The sequence below is a fragment of the Neopelma chrysocephalum genome, unplaced genomic scaffold (genome assembly GCF_003984885.1).
Source record: "Neopelma chrysocephalum unplaced genomic scaffold, ASM398488v2 Primary Assembly neopelma1_94, whole genome shotgun sequence".
Taxonomy (NCBI): domain Eukaryota; kingdom Metazoa; phylum Chordata; class Aves; order Passeriformes; family Pipridae; genus Neopelma; species Neopelma chrysocephalum.
This window is the reverse complement of record NW_020897756.1, coordinates 292,104-313,063: the sequence shown is the minus strand read 5'-3', so window position 1 is coordinate 313,063 and position 20,960 is coordinate 292,104. Positions and strand designations below refer to the sequence as shown.

At 41.8% G+C, this 20,960-nt stretch overlaps 1 protein-coding gene across 1 annotated transcript; it reads left to right on the top strand.

Annotated features, from left to right (window-relative positions):
• The first annotated feature begins 3,340 nt into the window (after nt 1–3,340).
• Nucleotides 3,341–15,934, top strand: LOC113972586 (protein-glutamine gamma-glutamyltransferase 6-like). The gene is made up of 13 exons (XM_027693848.1): nt 3,341–3,347; nt 5,179–5,352; nt 5,557–5,796; nt 9,218–9,336; nt 9,598–9,723; nt 9,889–10,069; nt 10,309–10,444; nt 10,837–10,940; nt 11,034–11,276; nt 12,503–12,820; nt 13,807–13,970; nt 14,616–14,740; nt 15,784–15,934. Exons 1-13 carry the CDS (start codon nt 3,341–3,343, stop codon nt 15,932–15,934), a joined length of 2,088 nt encoding a protein of 695 aa, XP_027549649.1.
• The last annotated feature ends 5,026 nt before the right edge of the window (nt 15,935–20,960 follow it).

The following is a 20,960-nucleotide window of genomic DNA, read 5'->3' as shown; positions in this document are numbered from 1 at the left end:
TTTTGCACTTGCTGAAAGTCTTCTCTGGGAATCAAAGGGAGGGTAATCTTAAGTCTAAGGGTATTTTAACTTGAGAAGAGTTAGGAATTCTTCACTATAGATTATGTGCCAGGAAGTCATCTTTTAGAGTTCAAGTTTAGTAAAACTAACTTAAGCCCTCCATGGAAGGATTGGTACAGGCCAAAAGACGGATTCCAGGAGCAAGTGAACCAGGTGTAGCCCCGTGAGAGACCTGGTTTGTGGCCAATAATTGTACAGCAGTAAATCAATCTCTGACTGAAAATGATCTGTGTGGATGAAGGGGATGGGAAGTCAAGCCACTGCTCTACTGCACTTTGGGCTGTTGGGCCAGGAAGCAGCAAAACCTTCACAAGTGCCCTGAGCCAGCTCTGTGCCCCAACTTCCACCACACAACACAAGGACCCCTCACTGCTGAGGAGCCCAAGCTCAGAGTGGCTATAAAGTTCTCTTGCCCTTGCAGCCAAAACTGCTTTGGAAGGGCACCTGCAGCCACCCAGGTTTCCTGCTGCCCGTCACACGAGGTCAGTGTGAGCCCACTCTGGGCATGGGATGAGCTGCAGACAGGCTGTGCAAGGAGCCCCCAGTGGTGCCCCCTCAAGGCTCATCAGAGCCAAGAGCTCTCATCGTGTAAATCACAGATTCACAGAATGGTTTGGGTTGGAAGGGGCCTCAAAGACAATCCAGTTCCACCCCCCTGCCATGGGCAGGGACATCTTCCACTATCCCAGGTTGTTCAGAGCCCCATCCAACCCAGCCTTGAACACTTTCAGGGATGGGCCATCCTCAGCTTTCTCTGGGCAACCTGTGTCACTGCATCACCACCCTCACAGTAAAGAATTTCTTCTTAATATCTCATCTAAACCTACTCTCTTTCAGTTTGAAGTCATTCTCCCTTGTCCTGTCACTCCAGGCCCTTGTAAATAGTCTCTCTTCATCTTTCTTGTTACTCTTTAGGTACCAGAAGGATGCAATTAGGCCACCCCAAAGCCTCTGCTTCTCGAGGCTGAACAATCCCAGCTCTCTCAGCCTTTCCTCACAGGAGAGGTGTTCCATCCCTCTAATCACCTTGGTGGCCTCCTCTTGGCTATTGTAAACCACCTTAGAAGTTCAAGTTGTAGCACAGACTTGGATTTAGAATGTGAATATACACTTAATGACTTCTTTTTACATCTTAGGTGTGAGAAAACACCCAGGCTGTGCTAAAGTCAAATGAGTTGCACCAACAGAAACGATAGAAGCCTTTAAATCAAACCTCTGGGGGAGTTAAAAGGAAGGCAACACCCTTTCCCTGCAACACTCCAGGTGCACATAAATTAATGTGTCAAATTAAAAGTGGGACAACTTGGACACAGACTCACAGAGCACATTCTGCAACTTTGTGGAAGTTATACTGCTCCCCTCTTTCTAGAATAAGGTAGCAATAACACAAGGGTAAGGTGCAATTTGGTTACCCTGGGGGGATGAACAGTAGACAAAATTATTCAGGAGATGACTAAAATCAAAGAACTCGTTTTTCCCCCGAAAGTTAGCAAACTGCACTGCAATTTCAAGACTCTGACACTGGGGAAAAGGAGAAACAAAGTATTTTGAACAATTTTGAGGAGGAACAAAGTATTTTGAGCCATTTCAGATGATGGGCGGGGGGGAACCGAGGTAGGAAAACACCTGTGGCAACATTCAGTCATTAGTCACTCAGGAACCATGACTGCAGCATTCCAAAGGGATTACACCAGCAGCTTTGCTGTGGTGAAGGCACCGACCAGCAGGTGCCAGTTTGGGATGTAGGCCAGTCTGAGAGAGGTTCTGGTGGCTTGGTGAACGCGGCTGTGGGCGTGCCTCACAGAGGTAAAGGAGGTGGTTGCAGCCAGGACAGAAAAAGTGTTCTGAGATTTAATTACGCATGTTGAGTAGCAAGGAAGAAGAAAGGAAACAGCCAAGTGCCAGTGGGAGCAATGTGTAACATCTGAGGCAATCCCTGTAAGTACCGAGCGCCTGGACTTGAGAACTGGTCGATGCGGTTTGTCACTAGGGCTGCGTGTGAAGACCGGGGAACATCAGAGGCTTGTGGCTCTTATGGTTTCCAAGGAATATGAATTAAGGAAAAGAGAAAAAAGACCAACTAAAGAAGCTTTGAAGAGCAATCAAACCCATTTGAGGTGATTCCTGGAACAAGCCCTGACTGCTCAAACATCCCGGAAACTTCCAAGAGGAGGAAGCGCCGCTGAATTATAATGTGAGTGGAGGCACAGTGTGCCAGGTACTCTGCTGCCTAGTGGGGAAATTTCAGTGTTTTTCTTTTGGGGTAAGGCTAGCATGATTGGTCATATTAGTAAGTACTCTCTTAGTCTTTGTTATGAAAACAAAGTTTCTCAAAAAGGTGCAAGAATGCAACTTTCTTGTAAAATCAGACTTACAAACAGCTTAACTTCTGCTTTCTCAGTTTGTTTTTCTTTCTTTGTAACTTGAAATTCAGACTCATTCATTTTTAAGTCTTTACTAGTAGAGTGCTAGAACATGATCAGTGGAGCTGCAGAATCTTAAGCAGATAATCCTCCTCTAAACAATGTCACTTTATTACCTGTACTCTTTTAAGTGGTGGTATGAAATCAAAAAGAAATATATTAATTGTTGTTAAAATAGACAGGCTTAGAGTTTGTGCTGATAAAAACTACTCATATTTAATATCTCAGGAGTTCTGTTTCAAATAAAACTTCTGGGCAATAGTAGTATGGAGCTAACATAACAGGTAAACAGACATTTGTTTCTGGTGGAGCTCATAATTTCATATAAATCAGAGGGTGTTGGAGATAATGTGAGACTAAAAAAAAATACTCTAAAACCAACTCACAGCTATTGGACACAAACAGAAGTGATATTAACCAACATGGAAGTTAAGTCATCAGGAAATGCTCCTTTTTCCTTCAGATGGCTTTTTATGTCCCACCACGCTCCTCATTTCCTCACCCTTAAAGATAACTCATTCATGGCACACCTATTATCTTTGTAGGAAGTTCTTTCTGTCTTGGGATTCAGGAGCATGCATTTCCTCTGAGTAAATAATTTTGGTATCTCCTCCCATAATTACACCCACATTGAGTAGGAACTTTGGCATTAGACATCCACATATTATAGGAACCAGTTAATTCGTTTGACAAGCCTACAGGTATTAATAACAACTGCTAAGTACCTCTCCCTTCTCTCAAATTTCAGCTGACAGCACAAAAAGATTGCTGGGCTTTTTTCTTTTTATGATTGATGTGACTTGGACAACCTTGAAGGCCAAAGCAGAAGTTGGATGCAATTCTCATAAGCTGAGGGAATGGCAGGTGAGTTCTGCAAGTCATTTGCTTCCCTTCAGGAGGTACTTTCTTCAGGACTGTTCCCTCAATATACATGCCCTGTAGGTATCTGCTCAGATTTCTTATCTGAAGGAAATTCTATATTGTAATTTGTTCTTGCACTTCATTCTCAAAAGTTTTATTGTTGTTATTGTTAAGACCTGTTTGAGAATAGTTTTTGAGCTAAACAGAGAATACTAGCGGCAGGGAGGAGAAAAGAAATTCCCATTATTTCAAAAGGCACCATTTTTTAAATGCTGTGTCAGAAATGTGTTATGCTTTGTATTAATGAAGTCTGTGTAATCCACCCTAATGGAGCTCTGAGCATGGAGCCTACAAATGGGAATTCAAATATGCATTAAAACCCTACTGAAGGAAAACAGTAATGACAATATCTCTGCTTTTCAAAATTTAAAATTAGGATGACTGTTGAACTGGGAAATTGCAAAGCAAGGTTCTCTCTCATTTAATGATGGAACAAACATTTAGAAATCAGTTTGTAAAATGTCGCTTTGCAGAGAAAGCAGCACTAACTGCAGTTCACTGTTGTTCCAGATACTCATCCTAAAGATTCTCCTTTCCAGTCCATCAGTGCTTACTCACTTAACTTATTTATGGTCTTAGGCTAGAAAAAAAGTCCTTGATTTTAACTATGGCACTTTTTTTGCATAAGTTAGTTTTTACTTTTACCTCTTCTACAAAGATTAGATATAAATTGTAGTTTAATTTGCACCTATATTGTTTCAGATCTGACTTAGTATTTCATTGCTAAGTTCTATGATATGAGATAGACTGGAAGCTTGTTTGAAGATCTCTGCAATAACAGCATAGGCCTTAATCCATCCTCTCAATCCTTTTCTTTTTGTTGTTATTACTGTTTTCTTTTGATTTCCCTTTAAAAGGAGGTGCTTGCTCTGAGCATTTTCCAAAGCTTTCTACACAAAGCTCCAGGTGTACTATGTAGAGTCTCCCACGGAAGACAGAAACACAGAAAGTTCTTCTCAGCACTCCCAAAGACAGTAAAACTGCTCAGGTTTGAGCATGGCAACAAAACATGAGCTACAGGAGGGAAAACAACCTTTCAAGGAAGATCATATAAATACTTGCTTGCCAAAAAGGTAGTTTAGCATTTGAGGTGGCAAGAACCACTTGATGGGTTTTTAACCACAGACCATAATAACAGCAAATGTGCAGGAGGACGTGATATTGGAGAACTCCAGGCAAACTGCAAGTCATCAGAATTCCTCTAGGACATGAAACTAGTGCCTACTAAAACAGGAATTCCAGTGGTTCAGTTGTCACTTTGAACAGAGCTAGAATCAGACAGAGTGATTTCTTTGTCAAAAGCTCCAATGTGTCTGGAAATACCTCCTGTTCATCCATCTCTCACTATGCATTTTTCCTTTGCACCTAGGCCAAATGGCACCAGGATTTAAGCAGGAAAAGTAAGATGTCCTAAGTGCCATTCCCAGGATCCTAAAAATATGTATGTTTAAAATGTAGGGGGGTTACAGGCCACTTTATTTGGTGTTGATAATGAAATAACATCAATTTGTCCTTGTAAATTTTTTTTTCTAAGTCCAGTAGTAAAACAGCATCCAGCAGAGTATAGGAAATATGTAAGTCCCAGTGTATGACAACCCTGTAACAAAACCCAAGCAAAACTTTCTGTTATTGACCACTAAACTTAATTTAATGGCTCATGTGCTTTTTAGCTGTACTTCCTCCCGCAGAAGGTAATTGCTCTTAGCAGCCTCATCGTGCCACTTAAACAGCTTCTTTCCCTGCTGGCTGCTTCTTCATGACTTCTGTTTTACAGACCTGACCCCCACACACATCAGCTGGCAGCCATCAGTGAACGCAGCCAACCACCACACTGACAGATACAACAACACCGAGCTGACCGTGAGGCGAGGCCAAGCCTTCACCATCACCCTGTACTTCAACAGGCTGAGGCAGAATGGGGAGAGCCTGGCATTTCTCACTGAGATAGGTAACACTCCCTTAGCTCAACCCGTGTTCTCAGAGAATTGTCATCTCTTCTCCTTGTACTTCTCTCCCTATTATATTTAGAGATGCAATTTGTCTTCCGATGTTTTTGATGCTCTTCCCCCTGCAATATGCTCGGTTTCAAGTGCGAGGTTAATACTGAAATCCCACTCTGGAATGGAAACCAATCCACCCTTCTTTCTGGCAGGGCCATACCCCTCGGAATCCCATCGCACCAGGGCTGTGTTTAACCTCTCTGAGGCCGGGCCCAGTGGCTGGAGTGCTGCCCAAGGACCCAGCGAGGCCACGGCCACCAACTTTGTGATATCCAGCCCAGCCAACGCTGTCATCGGGCGATACAACCTCACCCTCCTGGTAACCTCCGGGAACAAGGTCACCTCCAGATACCTGGGGCAGTTTGTGTTACTCTTCAACCCTTGGTGCACAGGTAGGTGCCAACACCTTTGTTCTTGAACGTTGTTTCATATCTGCACAGAGAGCTGCTCCCTCAAGCTGTCTCTCTCTGGGTCATCAGTGGCTGCAATCTCAGTGCTCAGACATCTGCTTTTACTACATTAAAAAGCTGCTGCCACCCCTCTCCCCCTTTTATCCTAGCAAAATATGCTATGTGGGGTTATATCACAGACTTTAGAACTGAGCAGATCACTTTTTCTGTAGACAAAGGCTGACAGGCTTTTGTAAGTCTATGTACTTCTCAGAACTTGGAACAAGGATACAGTAACATCCTTGACTTGCACCTAAATCAGAGCAAGACTGCCCTTGTAGATGTTAACTGCAAGGACAATAGCTCAACTAACTTCATAAAAACTGGGAGGGATAAATGTGAAGAAGACTGGCAATTCACAGAATGGTTTGGGTTGGAAGGGACCTTAAAGACCATCTCATTTGACACCCACCAGGTCAGGTTGTGCAGGGCCCCACCCAATTTGGCCTTGGACACTTCCAGGGATGGGGCAGCCACAGCTTCTCTGGACAGCCTGTGTCAGTGCCTCACCCTCACAGTAAAGAATTGCTTCCTAATCTCTAATCTGAGTCTCTCTATTTTTAGTCTATAACCATTCCCCCTTGTCCTATGACTCTCTGCCTGTGTAAAAGGTCACTCTGCCTCCTTTCTAAAAGCCTCCTTGAAGTACTGGAAGGCCACAATGAGGTTTCCCCAGAGCCTTCTCTTCTCCAGGCTGAACACCCCCAGATGTCTCAGCCCGCCTCCATAGCAGATTTTTTGCAAATATGCCCTAAAACATGATATTCTAGAGTTAAGAGAGCTCTTAGCCATCCCAGTGAGTTAACAGCTTATAAAAGAAAAGTAACCACAATCATCCACTATTTTCTTCTGTGACCATATGTTAGCCAAGGGCCACTAAGAAATATGTTAAGAGCCAAGATGAAAAAAAAATGCTAATTAGCTCAGCAAGTCTTGGAACTCAGAAACAACTATAGAAGTGTGTTCAGGGAAACTCAAGATTGTCTCTGCATAGACAGTCCTGAGAGAAAAACCTCCCCAAAACCCCCTGAAAGATCATTTGTGTGTAACTTGTAATTAATGGAAACCACAGCAATATTTGACAGCTCTTGAACTGGAACATCAGAGTAGCAGTGGTACTCCTGAGACCAGACAAACTCCTCCGAGATGAAAACAGGAAAATTAAGCTGCACCATTACAATTTGAAACTAGTAATGCTGCAGAAGAGCCCTCCAGATTTACCAGATGATGCAATGGCTACTGACAGATAAAAGGGAGTATCCTTGAAGGAGGATGCTGGTGAATAAGTTCTATAGAGTGGAAAAGCTCCCTGATCCTGAAAAACAGGAACAAATTCAGTTTGATTGTATGTTACCACTATGGTAAGTGTCATAGCAGAAAGGAAATAGAAAATTTATTTTCTCAGCTAAGGATAAATGGCAGATCTGGCCTGTAGATATGGTTCCAGATGTGAGATTATTCTTTAAACAGGAATTAATTCATCAACTGGAATATCAGTAAAGAACCACTTAGAAGAAAACAGTCAGGACTAGAGACAAAAGGAAAAGCACTGGGTTGGAGAAAAGCTACTAATGGATCCCTAATTGTCATCTGAAAAAACACTCTGATCAAGTAGTTCATCACTGACTCTAACATGCTGACATTAAGCAGCACTGTCCATGCACAGGTGGGCTGGGACAACACACAGAAACTGACCTTAGAGACTGGGGTAGGTGAGAAGGAATAAGATACAATAACACAAAATAAAAGATCGCATGTTTAGGGAAAAATAACAATAATTTCAATGGCAGAGTTATCACCTGCAAGTCATGAAGAATGTGGAAACACTTGTTAATCAAAGAACAAGAACCAAAGTGAAATGGCCCTGAAAAAGGCAAATCAGTCTTAAACTGTATAACAGAAAACAGTCAGATTTAAATATTAATGCCATTGTATGAGGTGATGAAATCTCATTTGGAATTTTCTTTCAGTTGATCTTTCCTGAACAGGAATTATTAATTAGAACATGTTCATGGACCAGAAAAAAAAAATCTGATTTAGCAAGCCATAAAAATTTATCACCTTTGGAAGAAGGGGCAGAGAACCAGCTCACAGGGCTAGAAGGATCCTAGAAAGTTGTCTAGTCCCACACCATCCTCAAGGCAGGTCCTGTTCATTCACTTAGGTCATTCCTGACAGGTTTTGAATTCCTTCCTAATGATCAGCCATTAGGGAAGCTCCAGTACCTCCCCTGGAAATTCCCTCCAATAAAACATCAGCCTTTCTATTAGAAGTTCTTCCTATTAACAAACAAATCTTTCTTGCTTCCATTTCAGCATATAATTTCTCATCCTACATATGATAGACACCAAGAATAGATTTCCTTCCCCCTGCCCCATCCTGTTCACAAGAATTTCTGGAATTGACTGCCATGCTTGGCCCATTCCTCACCCCCATTTTTTTCCTACCTTAAATAATTTTGAGTTAATTCATAACTTAGGTTTTCAGGATTGCTCAGCATTCCCAGTGCTCCTCCCACTCTTCCAATTGTTCCACAGCTGGAAGTGCACACAGGTTTCCAGGCTTATGCCACCCCAAAAGCTTAGGGATGAACAGTAATGATATTATTTTTAAAAAGACATGGACAGCAACCACAAAAATAAATTTATATCACATGATATAATTTTTAAAATAAATTGCAATCTTTTTGTTTGCAGGAAGGGAAGGATGGGAAGTTCCTATAGGAAGGTAAAGAAGTTGACTCAATAAAATAGAAAAGCTGATTTTTTTGTATGTATTTCCTGAAATCCTGGAGCTTTCAGAAAATATTTTTAAACATTATGGAATTAAACACAGAGCTAAGCAGATATTGCTACTTAAAGAATGATGAAAACAATCTAAACCTTGGTGGGAAGCCAATGCTTACATAGCAGCTACATACTGTGCTTGAAAAACCAATGAGGAACAATGAAACCCAAGTGAATGGTTGAGCAGGCTTTCCTAATAACTGGAAAACATAAAAATGTTATCTGTGTGTTTCTTTTCAAATGTCTGTTCTACCTCTTAACTACCCCGAGAAGACAGAAAAAATCTGTGAACCTGGACTTTTCTCCCAAAAACACAATGTTTAGGGGACATTTAGATCATACACAAGGGCTATACTAAAAGTAGGGGATAAAAGTTGAGTAATATAATAAGGATCTTTTGGCTCTCTGTCCCCCCAGGACATTTACAATAACAGACATTATCACTGAACTGCACATGTTCATGGAGCTGTAACAATGTGTTTTGCAAATAGTAGTTTTCCCCTTGCTAAATCAAGACAACAATGTTTTTGAAAGGTTGCTAGTGTTGCAGCTTTAAGCCTGCCCAACTTGGTTTTTAGGTGATGATGTCTTCATAGCCAATGAAAATGAGAGGCAAGAATATGTTCTGAATGAAAACGGAATAATCTTTGTGGGCAACGCAAGGTACATTGAAGCAAGAGCGTGGTATTATGGACAGGTAAGCCATAAGGAATTTATTTTGACTCTCATTCTGTCCCAAATAGCATTTCTCTTATCATTATTTGCCTGTCCAATAGGCCTGTTTATCTGAAAACCCTGGGGAGCCTTACTTTGTTCACAGTGTGTCTAACAGTGCTCCTCACTGTTCCTGTCACCTCTGGCCTGGAATATCTCAGAAAGGAGGAACTGCAGTAGAATCTCCTTTAATTCTGTTTGGAAGCCATCTATTTTCTTACAAATTTATCTTGTCTGATCACAGTTTCAAGACCTTCTAAACATCTGCCTCACCATGCTGGATCTGAGCCTGTACTACCGCCAGGACCCAGGCATGGACGTGTCACGAAGGGGAGATCCCAAATACGTGGGCCGAGTTATCAGTTCTATGGTAAGAAATTTGGGCAACTTCACCCAAATCCCACAAAAACTGAGCAGAAAGCATTAGTTACACCAGTGAGACTCAGCCACCTGCATCTTATGCAATACAATTAACTGGACGGGGTGCGTTAAGCACAACTCACTTTGTGCGTTCTGTCCACCGGCCTGTTTTTAGATCAATGGAAATGATAATGACAACGGAGTTCTCCTGGGAAAGTGGCAAGGAAGCTTCCATTCTCATGAGAATCCATCCAGGTGGGATGGCAGCGTGGTCATCCTCAAGAAGTGGCGCCAGGACAACTACAGGCCCGTTCAGTACGGCCAGTGCTGGGTGTTTGCAGGTGTGATGTGCACAGGTAAGCCCTGGGAACAGAGGACTCTGCTCAGATGGAGGCACTTGTGACCTCTGGATTAATCAAAAACCACAAAGCAATAAACCCCACAAGAGGAACAGTGCTGTAAAGAACCCAAATGCTGAAGAATCACAAAATATTTAGACCCCTAACTTTGTTTCTCAGATGTTTGTAATCATTGAGCTGCTTGGGTTTTGTTGTATTTGTTGCTTGTTTGTTTTGGTTTTTTAAATATATTTCAGTTCTGAGGTGCTTGGGGATTCCAACCCGTTTGGTTTCCAATTTTAACTCTGCCCATGACGTGGACAGAAACCTGAGTATCGACAAGTACTATGACAGCTCTGGAAGGAGTCTTAATATTGGCAAGGATTCCACATGGTAAATATAATTTCTTGCATCTCACTAATAACTAGGGAGGGGATTTAGGAGACTTAAAAACACAAACACTAGTGGTACAAAAGCAACTGAGTGGACAAAATGTAATACAACTATCTGAATTAATACTGTAGACGTTCATTTAGAAAAAAAAGAAAAGAAGAAAAACCCCAAACAACATACTTCATGGTTTTCTCCCTCCCTGCCCTGAGGTCTAGACCTCAAAAACAGGCATCAAATCTGTCCTTTGAGAGAGGCAGTGAGTTAGTGTAACGAGACAGCCTGTATCTCAGTTTGGAGAACCTTTAAAAGCCAAAATTCACTACTCCTTTCAAACTGGAAGCCTGTATGACTCTATATTACTGTGCTTTCTAGACATTGCTCTTTGTCTCCAGGGATTATCACGTCTGGAATGAAAGCTGGTTCATTCGCCCAGACCTGGGAAGGTCGTACAACGGGTGGCAGGTTTTAGATGCAACTCCGCAAGAACAAAGCAAAGGTAACAGTATAAATCATCAGTGTTTAACAGTGCTGCTCCCAACTGAGCACAGCTAATAGAGTTTGACCTTTTTTCTTTTTTCTCACATTTTAGGGATTTTTCAGTGTGGCCCTGCCTCCGTGGTAGCCATCAAAGAAGGTGAGGTGGACTTGGATTACGACACCTTGTTCGTGTACTCAGAGGTGAACGCCGACTGCAACAGGTGGATTGTGTACAACGATGGCACCAAGAAAAGGATTTATTGTGATACTGAAATCATTGGCAGGTTCATCAGCACCAAAGCCCTGGGCAGCAATGCCCGGGTGGATGTCACCGCTAACTACAAATATCCAGAAGGTAAAGGGATTATCACGTTATCTCCTTGTTATCACGACTGTTTCCTGCTGAGTTCTTGGTGCTGGGAGGCAGGATGAGCAACCTGCTGTGTTTGAGCATCTCTCTGCTTTCCTTCAGGAAATATTTCCACCACTGTTCTCAGATTACTTCCTAAATACGACAGGTATTACATTTCTGACTTTGTGCATTTAACAGTTTCCTTATTAAGGCACAATACAAAGTACACTTTAGTCCCTTACACAGAAGTATAAAATTTAATACATGCAGAAAACAGGGCTATAAAATAGGCCTTACTACCCAAGGCAGACAAAAACCCTGAGGGTGTCATACAAAAACATCTTGAAATTGGGTCCATTGTGTATCATGAACTGTGCACAGGTCTGTAGTATGTGATACTAAGGTCACTAAGTACTAGTTTTCCAACATATCTTGCAGAGGGAGTGGGGCAACAATCAAACCACTAACCCAAAACCTTAAGCTCCAATCCTCTGCACTATCTCCCACATGGCAATCACCTACCCAGACATTCAATGTTTGCACTGTCAGTGGACTCTGTCTCCACATCATTAGATTCTGAAATCAAAACTACTAGGAAAGAGTAAAGGGACTAAGTGTCATTCAACTGTATTTGGGAAAACAAAGCAGCAGAGGGTTAAGAGCTGCAGAAGCATTGTCTTGCAGGAATATTTATTTTATCTTCCCTCAGAAACTTGGTACCCAGATCTTTCCATTTTGTTTTGTTTGTTTGTTTTTTAATTTAGGGTTACAGATTTCATTTAATAGTTTGCTTAATGTTTGTGGCTCAAAGTCTTAAAAAAGAAAAAGAAATATGTATTTCACTTGTTTTAAGATTTGCCATTCAGAATCAGTGGCCATATTTCAGTACTTCACTCCTCAGTGTTTTAGTGCAACTGTATTTAATACAGAGGCTGTCTGTCACCAGATCAGCAAAATAAGACTTATCACACTCCTGCAAGTTCTGACCAGAGAAAGAGAAATCTTGCTTCTTTAACAAATACATACATATTTCATTTTAGTGATTTATTTGCCTTATAACTGCGCATTTATTACTTCCCTGTGAAAAACCTGAACAGAGGATTAATGGAGACATGGGGAACTTTCAGGTGTTGCATATGCAGAGCTGATACCCTGTAAAAGCCTTTACACAGAGGAGGTGCATTTGCAACACAAGCAGAATTTTACTTGGTTCTCTCCTTCCATATTAGGCTCTTCCGAGGAAAGACGCGTTTACAAGAAGGCCTTGGCCAAGATATTTGGAACCAGCGTCACAGAAAGACGCGCAGAATCTGCAGAGGGAAGACCTTCAGAGACAGTCAGAAACCCTGGCATTGCTGGGAAGTTCAAGCTGGCCGAGCCTCCAGTTTTTGGCAAAGACATTAATCTAATCTTAGTTCTCAACAACCTCTCCTCTGACCGCAAGACCGTGAGGGTGGACATGAGCGCGTCCACCATCCTGTACACCAGGAGAACAGTGGCAGAGATCCTGAAGGCAACCACTTCTGCGGAGCTTGGTCCTAAACAAGGTAACTTTTAATGGTACCAAGGAGCCAATCTAGCCCTCTTCTTAGCCACAGCAAGGCAACTGGGAGGAAGAAACATCAGTATCATGCCTAGATCAGCCTCATAGTGCATCCATTCCTTCCATCTCTTAATAGCATTGTGATTAAATTTTACATTATTTCCCCTCCCCCGAAAACTTTCACTACTTCAAGAATGAATTGAAGGTCTCATCAAACGTTACATAGAAGGCTACATTTATGTTACAGCTCCAGAAGCAGCACTGTACATATGTGTGTGTGTGGCAAGATCTATCTATCTATCTATATAGATGTGTGTCTGTGTGGTAATTATTACATGTACATAGGAACATACTTACTCTAAATAAACAAAAAAAGTCTGATGTGTGTTTTCTGGCACTCAACAGGCAACACTTTAAAAGAAATCAACTAGGACAAAGTTTAAAAGTTACAGTGAAACTCTGCTTTGAAGAGTCACAGCTACTGAAATTATTATAGAGATCTTTTTCATCCCCAGGGGCTCCAAAGATATACATTTTTCCCCATACACAGCAGAAAAGTTGTAGGACTACAGTGAGCAGCTGACCAGGTCACTTGAAAAGGATCTCTGTGAAACTTGACTCAAACTTTCTTCCTGACTGAGGTAAAGCAAAGAGGATATAAGGAGGGAATAGATAAAAATAGTTACACCTCTACTTGTAAGAAATACAAAAGGCCAGGAATCCAGTGAAATGCAGATGAGAAGACTCCCTCAATTTCAGACCAAAATCCTCCACTCAAAACTGTAAGGGTCAAATGAATTAAAGTAGAAAATGATTGCCAGGAGAGGGAAATACACAACCAGTCTCACAAGAAGGAAATATAAACAGACTCCAGCTGTCTTATCTTTTTTTCTCTTCAATAATTTTTAAAAAAAGCCCCTCGCTGTAACTCTCTTTTCTTTAGCTTTCTTTGAAAATCTAATGGTTCCTAAACATATGTCTGTATTCCAGGGAAGCACATCCGGGTAAAGATCCCTTATGCTCATTATGGAAAATATCTGACTACTGACAAAAGGATTCAAGTCACTGCTTTGTGTGAAGTCATGCGCACAAACGGGCTGAAGCTGCTGGTGGAGAAGACAATCATTTTAGAGGACACAAACATCATCATTAAGGTAAACAGTTCTCTCCCAAACAGACACTAAAGGGTCTTTCTGGAAGTCAGATCTTAAGATGAGAATTTGGGGATAAATGAATGCATTTAGGTTGCCCTTTCAGACCTTGCTCCAAAATCCTGCTGCTTAAATTGAGAAGGCAAGGATGGGAGAGGCCAGTTCTGAACCTTGGCCCTGTTCTTCAGAACAGCTCTGTTTCTCTCTTTCACATGCCACAGCTTTATGTTCACAGCACTTGTTTTCACTTCACATGTTCCAGTTACTGGCAAGTGCTTGTGTTGCCTTTAAACAACTTTGCCTGCTCCCAAAATAGAGATTTAAACCCTTAATTCCAGTCATTGCTAGGGCCAGTTCGTTTTGTTTCAACACTTCAGTCCTAATCAATGATGTGCCAAAAAAAGAAAAAAAAAAGCCACTGAGCACCCCAAAGATCAGGCAGGTGTCGGGGATGTGTCTGTGCAGTCAGGGCTCTGTTTCACTGAAATTACACACAAAATATTGCAGACAGCTCCATAGCACTACTCAGCTAAGCCAAACCCAGCTTCAAACACCAGGAAAGCTGTCAGCTAAGTGCCACAGCTGAGTTCTGACTCCAGAAGAGTGTAAGCCAGTGACTGATCAGAAATGTGCCTTTTTGTCCTGCAGCTCCCCCGGAGGATTGTGGTGAACAAAGCTGCGACCCTGGAGATCTCCTACGCCAACCCCCTCCCCGAGCCCGTGAGCCGCTGCGTCCTCCTGGTGACTGTGATGAACCAGCAGGTCAAGATAAAGTAAGTGAAAGCTGCAGCATTTCCTCGGTGCTTTCAACACGACGAACAGCACGTCTCACTTCTCGAAAAAAAAAGAACCCCAAACTTTCGTATTTTCTATTTATGAAAACAAAAATGCCACCAAAATGTATATTGGGATATTATTGTTTCTTAATCACCCGCTGTTTGTTCCACTTAGGAACATCTTCAACAACTGAAAACTATTCACATTCTCCTTCCCTGGGAAAGCAAACATGCACGTCAAATTCTTTTGTCTCTCTGAAGTTTACAGCTTGGCTCTGTGTTTCTATTTTTGTACACAATGCCCTGATACTACAGATATAACTCTGAGCTAACAAGTCAGACATTGCTATTGGGCCCTTGCTTCAGCCCAAACAAGAAGTTGCTCTGTCCTCCTTTAAAGCAGGAGAAAAATATGCCTTTTTGAGACATAAACCCGTGATTTTCTATTTTTTTTTCTTTTCCTCTGGACTCTGCTGCTTTATGCATTAACTCACTGTTGAGCAGTAGTTCGTATTTCCTAGAGCTTTCTTTTATTATTATAAAAAAACGTGACTTGCTGTGGGTGTGGAACTCTTTGGACAAGAGAATCCATAAAAATATGGAGAATATTATTTCAGTTGGAGACTAAGCCAATTTAGGCCAAAAGAAGGTAAAAAACAAAACACAATGGCCATTAGAAAAATCATGTTATTGCCAAAATGGATATGAACCGAGCAGGCATTGGACAGATCTTTGACTTCAGAGTTTTCCTATTCTGAGTTTGTGTTGACTGTCCAAATTTGCACTCAGCCCTAATACAAAGGCCTGATGTGGCACTTCTCATTTCCATAAGTCTATTCAAGAGTAAATGAAGATGGCACTTTCTCATTTCTTAGTCTACATGAAGCCTCAAACCTTAAGTAATTCTCAAAACCCAAGGCTGGAACACAAGTAACCACTGAGTCTCTCGCTCTCATGCAGTCTTATTTCTTGGGAATCTCATGAAAGACAATGTAAACCTGAATTAATTGATTTTTTTCCTTTTTTTTTTTTTTTTCCAGTTTGGCACGACTGGCACCGAGGGAGAGATCAAAAATTTATTTTGAATTCACACCTCGGAGGAGTGGGCCCTTACAGCTGCAAGTAGACTTCTCTTGTGACAAATTTTCACACGTTAAGGGATTTGTAACCATTGCAGTAGCACCTTCATAATGTGATGGAATCATACTCCTGTTTCAGCAGTAACATGGCAAAACATCCTCCCCTGGATAGGAAAAGTGATGACAGAAAGGAACTTTCCACAAAAATTGGTGACCTCTTACATTGCAATAGAATCAAGTCTCCTACTTTCAGTGCTTAATTTAGTCTCTAATTGTATTTCTTCCTTCCCCCCCCCTTGAATTCTTTGTAGAAATAGTTTCACTGTTTTATCAAATCTCATTCTGTTCAGCTCCCAGTTTCAACTTTTCCATCAGGCAAACAATACAGTCTCTTTTTGACCTCATTCTAATTGTCAGCAATAAATAAAAATCATTCATCACCGTATTGTTTTGTAATGAATTTTACATTCCATGGACTTATTACAAGAAGTCACGAGATGGAGGAAAGTTCTTTTTCCTTCATTTCACAAGCCTCTAGCTTAAAAGAGTAGAACATTTCCTCCACTGTTCACCTAGTTTCTGTATTTTGTGACACATATAGCTCTGTGAATGGGGAGGAAAAAAGCCTGTGAAGGGTGGGAAAAGTAATACGTGAAGTCCATGACAGTATTTCTGTCACAGAGTGGAGAACATATGTACATATTCAAAATAGTAACTTAATTCTTATGTGGCCTGACAAAGCCTGGCATTAATGTGACAGCCCAGCAGCACAAGGTCACCAGCACTTTTTGGCCACCAGTGGAAGGTCACTGGAGACAAGGAACACGTTTGTCTTTAAACCTTCCCCATGTGGCTTCTCCACAGGCAGCCCCAGCTCCACCCCTGTCAGAGTTTGCAGGCAGATGCCTCTTCTGTGGGTTCCCAATCCCAACATTTCCAGGTGCCAGGTCTCACCTGGAACCCACTTTCAAGCAGCTGTAAGGATTCCCTGTTCCAGCTTCTGCTGTGACAGGTAAGGACTGACCAGGCACAGGAGCCTCCAGGTCACACTCCAGGCTGTGGGGTAATCAAGGTGTGCAAACAGCTCTGCCAAGCCTCAAGATTTACATTTGCTGTACAGCTTGCAGAAAGATTAAAGCTGAATTAATAAGGCCAAAATTCTGAGCCACGGAGCTGTAAGGAGTTATGGATATGAACATCTTTTCCTGATAATATTTCAGAGCCTGAGGCATCCAGATACGATCTCAAAACTCTTACTGAAAAAAAACCCACACAAAAAACCACAACAGAACTCCAGATTCCTTTTTTTAAAAAATACACTTATACTTCAGGCAATTAATTTGCCTTTTTGGTTCCTGGCAATCTTGGTATGAATGTGGAAACAAAACAGAAAACAGAACAAAAAGAAAAAGCGCAGAAGTGTAGAGGTGAGGAAAATAATGGATTATCCCTTCTCCCCTGACACCCCTTACTCCTCATCACAGTCTATTCAAGGCTCAGAACAGTGTTCAAGCTACTCGGGGGACAAATTGACAGGGCACGTTTGTAGATAAGCTGTGACACAGGACGAGGGAGGAGACAACGCGAGGGAGCTGCAGGAGCTGAGAGCGCCTGTAATTAGAGTGGGCAGGGCTCACACCAGCAGAGCAGCTCTGCAGCTTCCTCCGGGGCCAGACTCACAGTGCCATGCCAGAGAACTACAGAGAAACTTTGTACGTGCATTATGAACCCCGAACTATAAAGAAAAATTATTATTAGAAGCAGAGGCAGCCATTTAAACACTTCTCTTTACTTAACAGAGGTCTCTGATCACAGCTCACTGCATAACAATGCCCTCTCTGGGGGATGTGTTGCTTCACACAGAAGAAATGCAGATTATAGGTAATCATGTCAGGAACAGATAGTAAGAATGCACGTCTGTACTGCAAGAAAGAATGAATTACGTGCAGGTACGTGAAAGATCTTCAGGCAGACCTGTCTTTAAAAAAAGGAGTGAAAAAAACCCAAAATACTGAGTGACAGTAACACTAATTATTACAAATTTACTTAGATCACTCCATGTCCCAACAGCCAAGCTGTACAACAGGTATATTTGTCTACACTTGCCCTCTGTACATACAATCTCCAAAAACCTAAAATGACACAAACCAAACCATTCAAAATTAAGTTTCTTGTGTCTGTTTAAGATTATATTTCCTTTACTAGATCTGATTTGGGATGTTTTCCCCTCTAAGACACCAGAATACTGATTATCATCTTTCTTCAGTCATTCACCAATTTTAAATAAGCATAATTGGATTCAAGATTGTGCAATTAAAGCAGTCATCAGTGGATGCTCACGTAGGATATCACTACAAAAACAGTAACTACCAACCACAGGTCACACCCAGCTCGTATAAACTCCAGCCTGTGTGGCCAAGTCCAGTCCTGAGCCTTTCATTATTGGTGCTGGTGGAAGAAGATTTAGGATGTTCTTGCACACTTTTGTGTCCATAACCTGAACCACGCACAAGTGAGGAAAAGAAGAAAGAAACCTCATGGCGGGTAAGTTCATCCTGATGGCTCCAGACATCCCTCTTCCTATCCAGCTGAGTGAGATTTGCTGAGGAAAGAAGATAAATTACATCTAGCTGTTCTCTCAGCAGCTTAGCCCTTTTTAGGTTTAATGTATTTATGGGTTATTCTACTAGAACTGATTTTACTATCATGGGTCTTGAACATATTCTTTTTTTCTGTAACATGAAAAAGTAGATTAAGAAAATATTTTTTCTATCATATCAATTAACTACTCTATTCAGTGCTTCTGCAGCCATCTAATCAACACTGTTGGCTGCTGACTGGGGCATCCAACTGCCCCATGGAAGTCCCAGGCTCTGATATCAAATGATGTCTGGCCTCAGACAGGTCACTTGGTGGCCTCTGGGCTCCCACATTCCCCTCCCTACAGAGGGGCCATGGCAGCTTGTCTGTGTGGTGTTGCACTGACTCTCACTGTCCTCATGACTGGAAAGATCTCTAGTTAGACAGGTGTGTCATGTAACACACACAGAGTCCATCTACAGTTTAGCCTAAAGATGTTTTTCTGTTACAGCTTCAGCTTTCAGCAAAAGGCAAAGAGAATCCTGTGCACATGGTCAGCATTTTCAGCAGTGATCACCAATTCTGCAGGCTTTTGCTTCTGAGGTTGCTCCCAATGTCTGTCCACTACAGGATAGACAGCCAAAGAAATTTTTAGAAATTTGTCCGATTGTACACTGACAGAACTATTGAAAATGTGTTTGTTTAACAGACACTGAAAGAAAAAGAAATTATAAGATTTAAATTAAAACTGTGAAGATCAAAACAAGGGTAAATTCGAGTCCACATGGACAAAAGACTGGTATCAGGCTTTATTGTGCTCTTACCCCACATACAAACCAACTTTTTGCTGGTCTCTTGCACATATTCACTGGAAATGCCTGTACGAGCAGGGACTTTGCAAGGCAAATCAAACTATTAATGCAGGAAATTCTTGGAGCCAACCATTGCTAGCCACTGCCTTCTTTATCTTTCCAACTTCTCCACACATCCCCTCTTACTCTGTTGGACAATTTCTCTGCCTGTGACGTGCCCTGTGACAGCCTCCCACGTGCCCCCTGCCCCGCAGAGCCTGGACACTGAACTTGGCACAGGTTCAGGACACGCAGGGGCAAAGTGCAGCAAGACTAAACAACTTCTTTTCAAACCCTGAGGCCCTGCAGAAACACCTTCTAAGTCACTCTTAAATTAGAGGACTCGATGTTGGGGATGATGTTTTCTGTGGGTCCCTTTCATTTACAGATATTTAAGTCAGGAACACAAAGCGATGACGCAAGTGAGACACTTTCTAGACATTTTCCATCACGTGGCACAGACACAACGATCCTGCCAGTGGAATTTTTGTCTCCAGGTGACACACATGAAGCAAGACCCTCAGCTGAAAGTGTTTAAACACTCTCACAGACTACAGGAAAGCCACCCTTACTGCAGCCTCAGAAATGCACGTGCACATTCACATTTCTTCCAAAAAGCTGAGGAATGAGGACAGTTCTGACTTTGTGAAGACTTCACAGAATATAACTCTCTGCTGCAAGCACAGCAGAAAACTCAGATCTCACCCTCTCTATTCCTACAGCAGAGCCCTGTGGGTTCCCTCAGATATGAGTTCTTTCCAAGTGATTCAGGGCAGTGCTAAACCAAGTCCTGTGTCTTTGTTCAGTGAAATGATGGAAGTGTTGCATTGGTCTGCAAAGGGTTAATGTGCTTGAGTCACAGCAGGAAATTTTCTTCAGGGGAAACTCCTCTGAAACCTACTGGGAGAGGCCACTTCACAAACACATATTTTCATAGAGGGATCTGTATTTTTTCTGCTTTTTTCGTTCGTTTCTGCTGTTTTCTTAATTCCTCAAGGGACAAAAAAAAGTTTGAAAGCTTTTGTAATCTGTGCTTCAGTGCCCCATTTTCAACAGTGACAACCCATCATGATACAAGAGAGCAACAATAGCACTGCCTCAAGATATGCCACTCCTAGTGCCACCATCTGTCCTCTGCTGGTTATCTTTTTCCAACAGAGTGTGAAATAACACCCAGCTTCAGGCAACAGGACTGCAAATTAACTGAGATACAAGATACATGAGAAGATAATGTACAAGTTCCACAATGAAGACACCAACCTTCTAGTCATCATCTGTCAGCCAGTGCTTCCAGAGTCAGGCTTGCACTCGCTCATGAGAGTTTTAATACTTCTTTCTGTACATCTATAAAGCTCTCTGTGAACTAGAGATCCCCACAGGATCTCTCAAGAGCAGGAACATGGGGAACAGAACAGACACTTCAAACTTTAACAAAGTCTTATCTAAATAGAGCAGGTTTTGATTTGGTTTTTTTTTTAACTCAAAGATGAATTCTCTGAATGGGTGTTTTTTCTCTTTCAGAAAGTTGCCTACAGAAAAGATGCTTTAACTGTTCCTCCACACTGGCTTTCTTGCAATTTTTAATAATAGTGGATTTTCCTTTCTCCTAGAGCACATAACACCAGCTATATATAAGTATAATAAAATTACTACATTAGACACGATGAAAAGGTGTACAAGCTTCAAGGAAAACCTTTTTTAATGAAC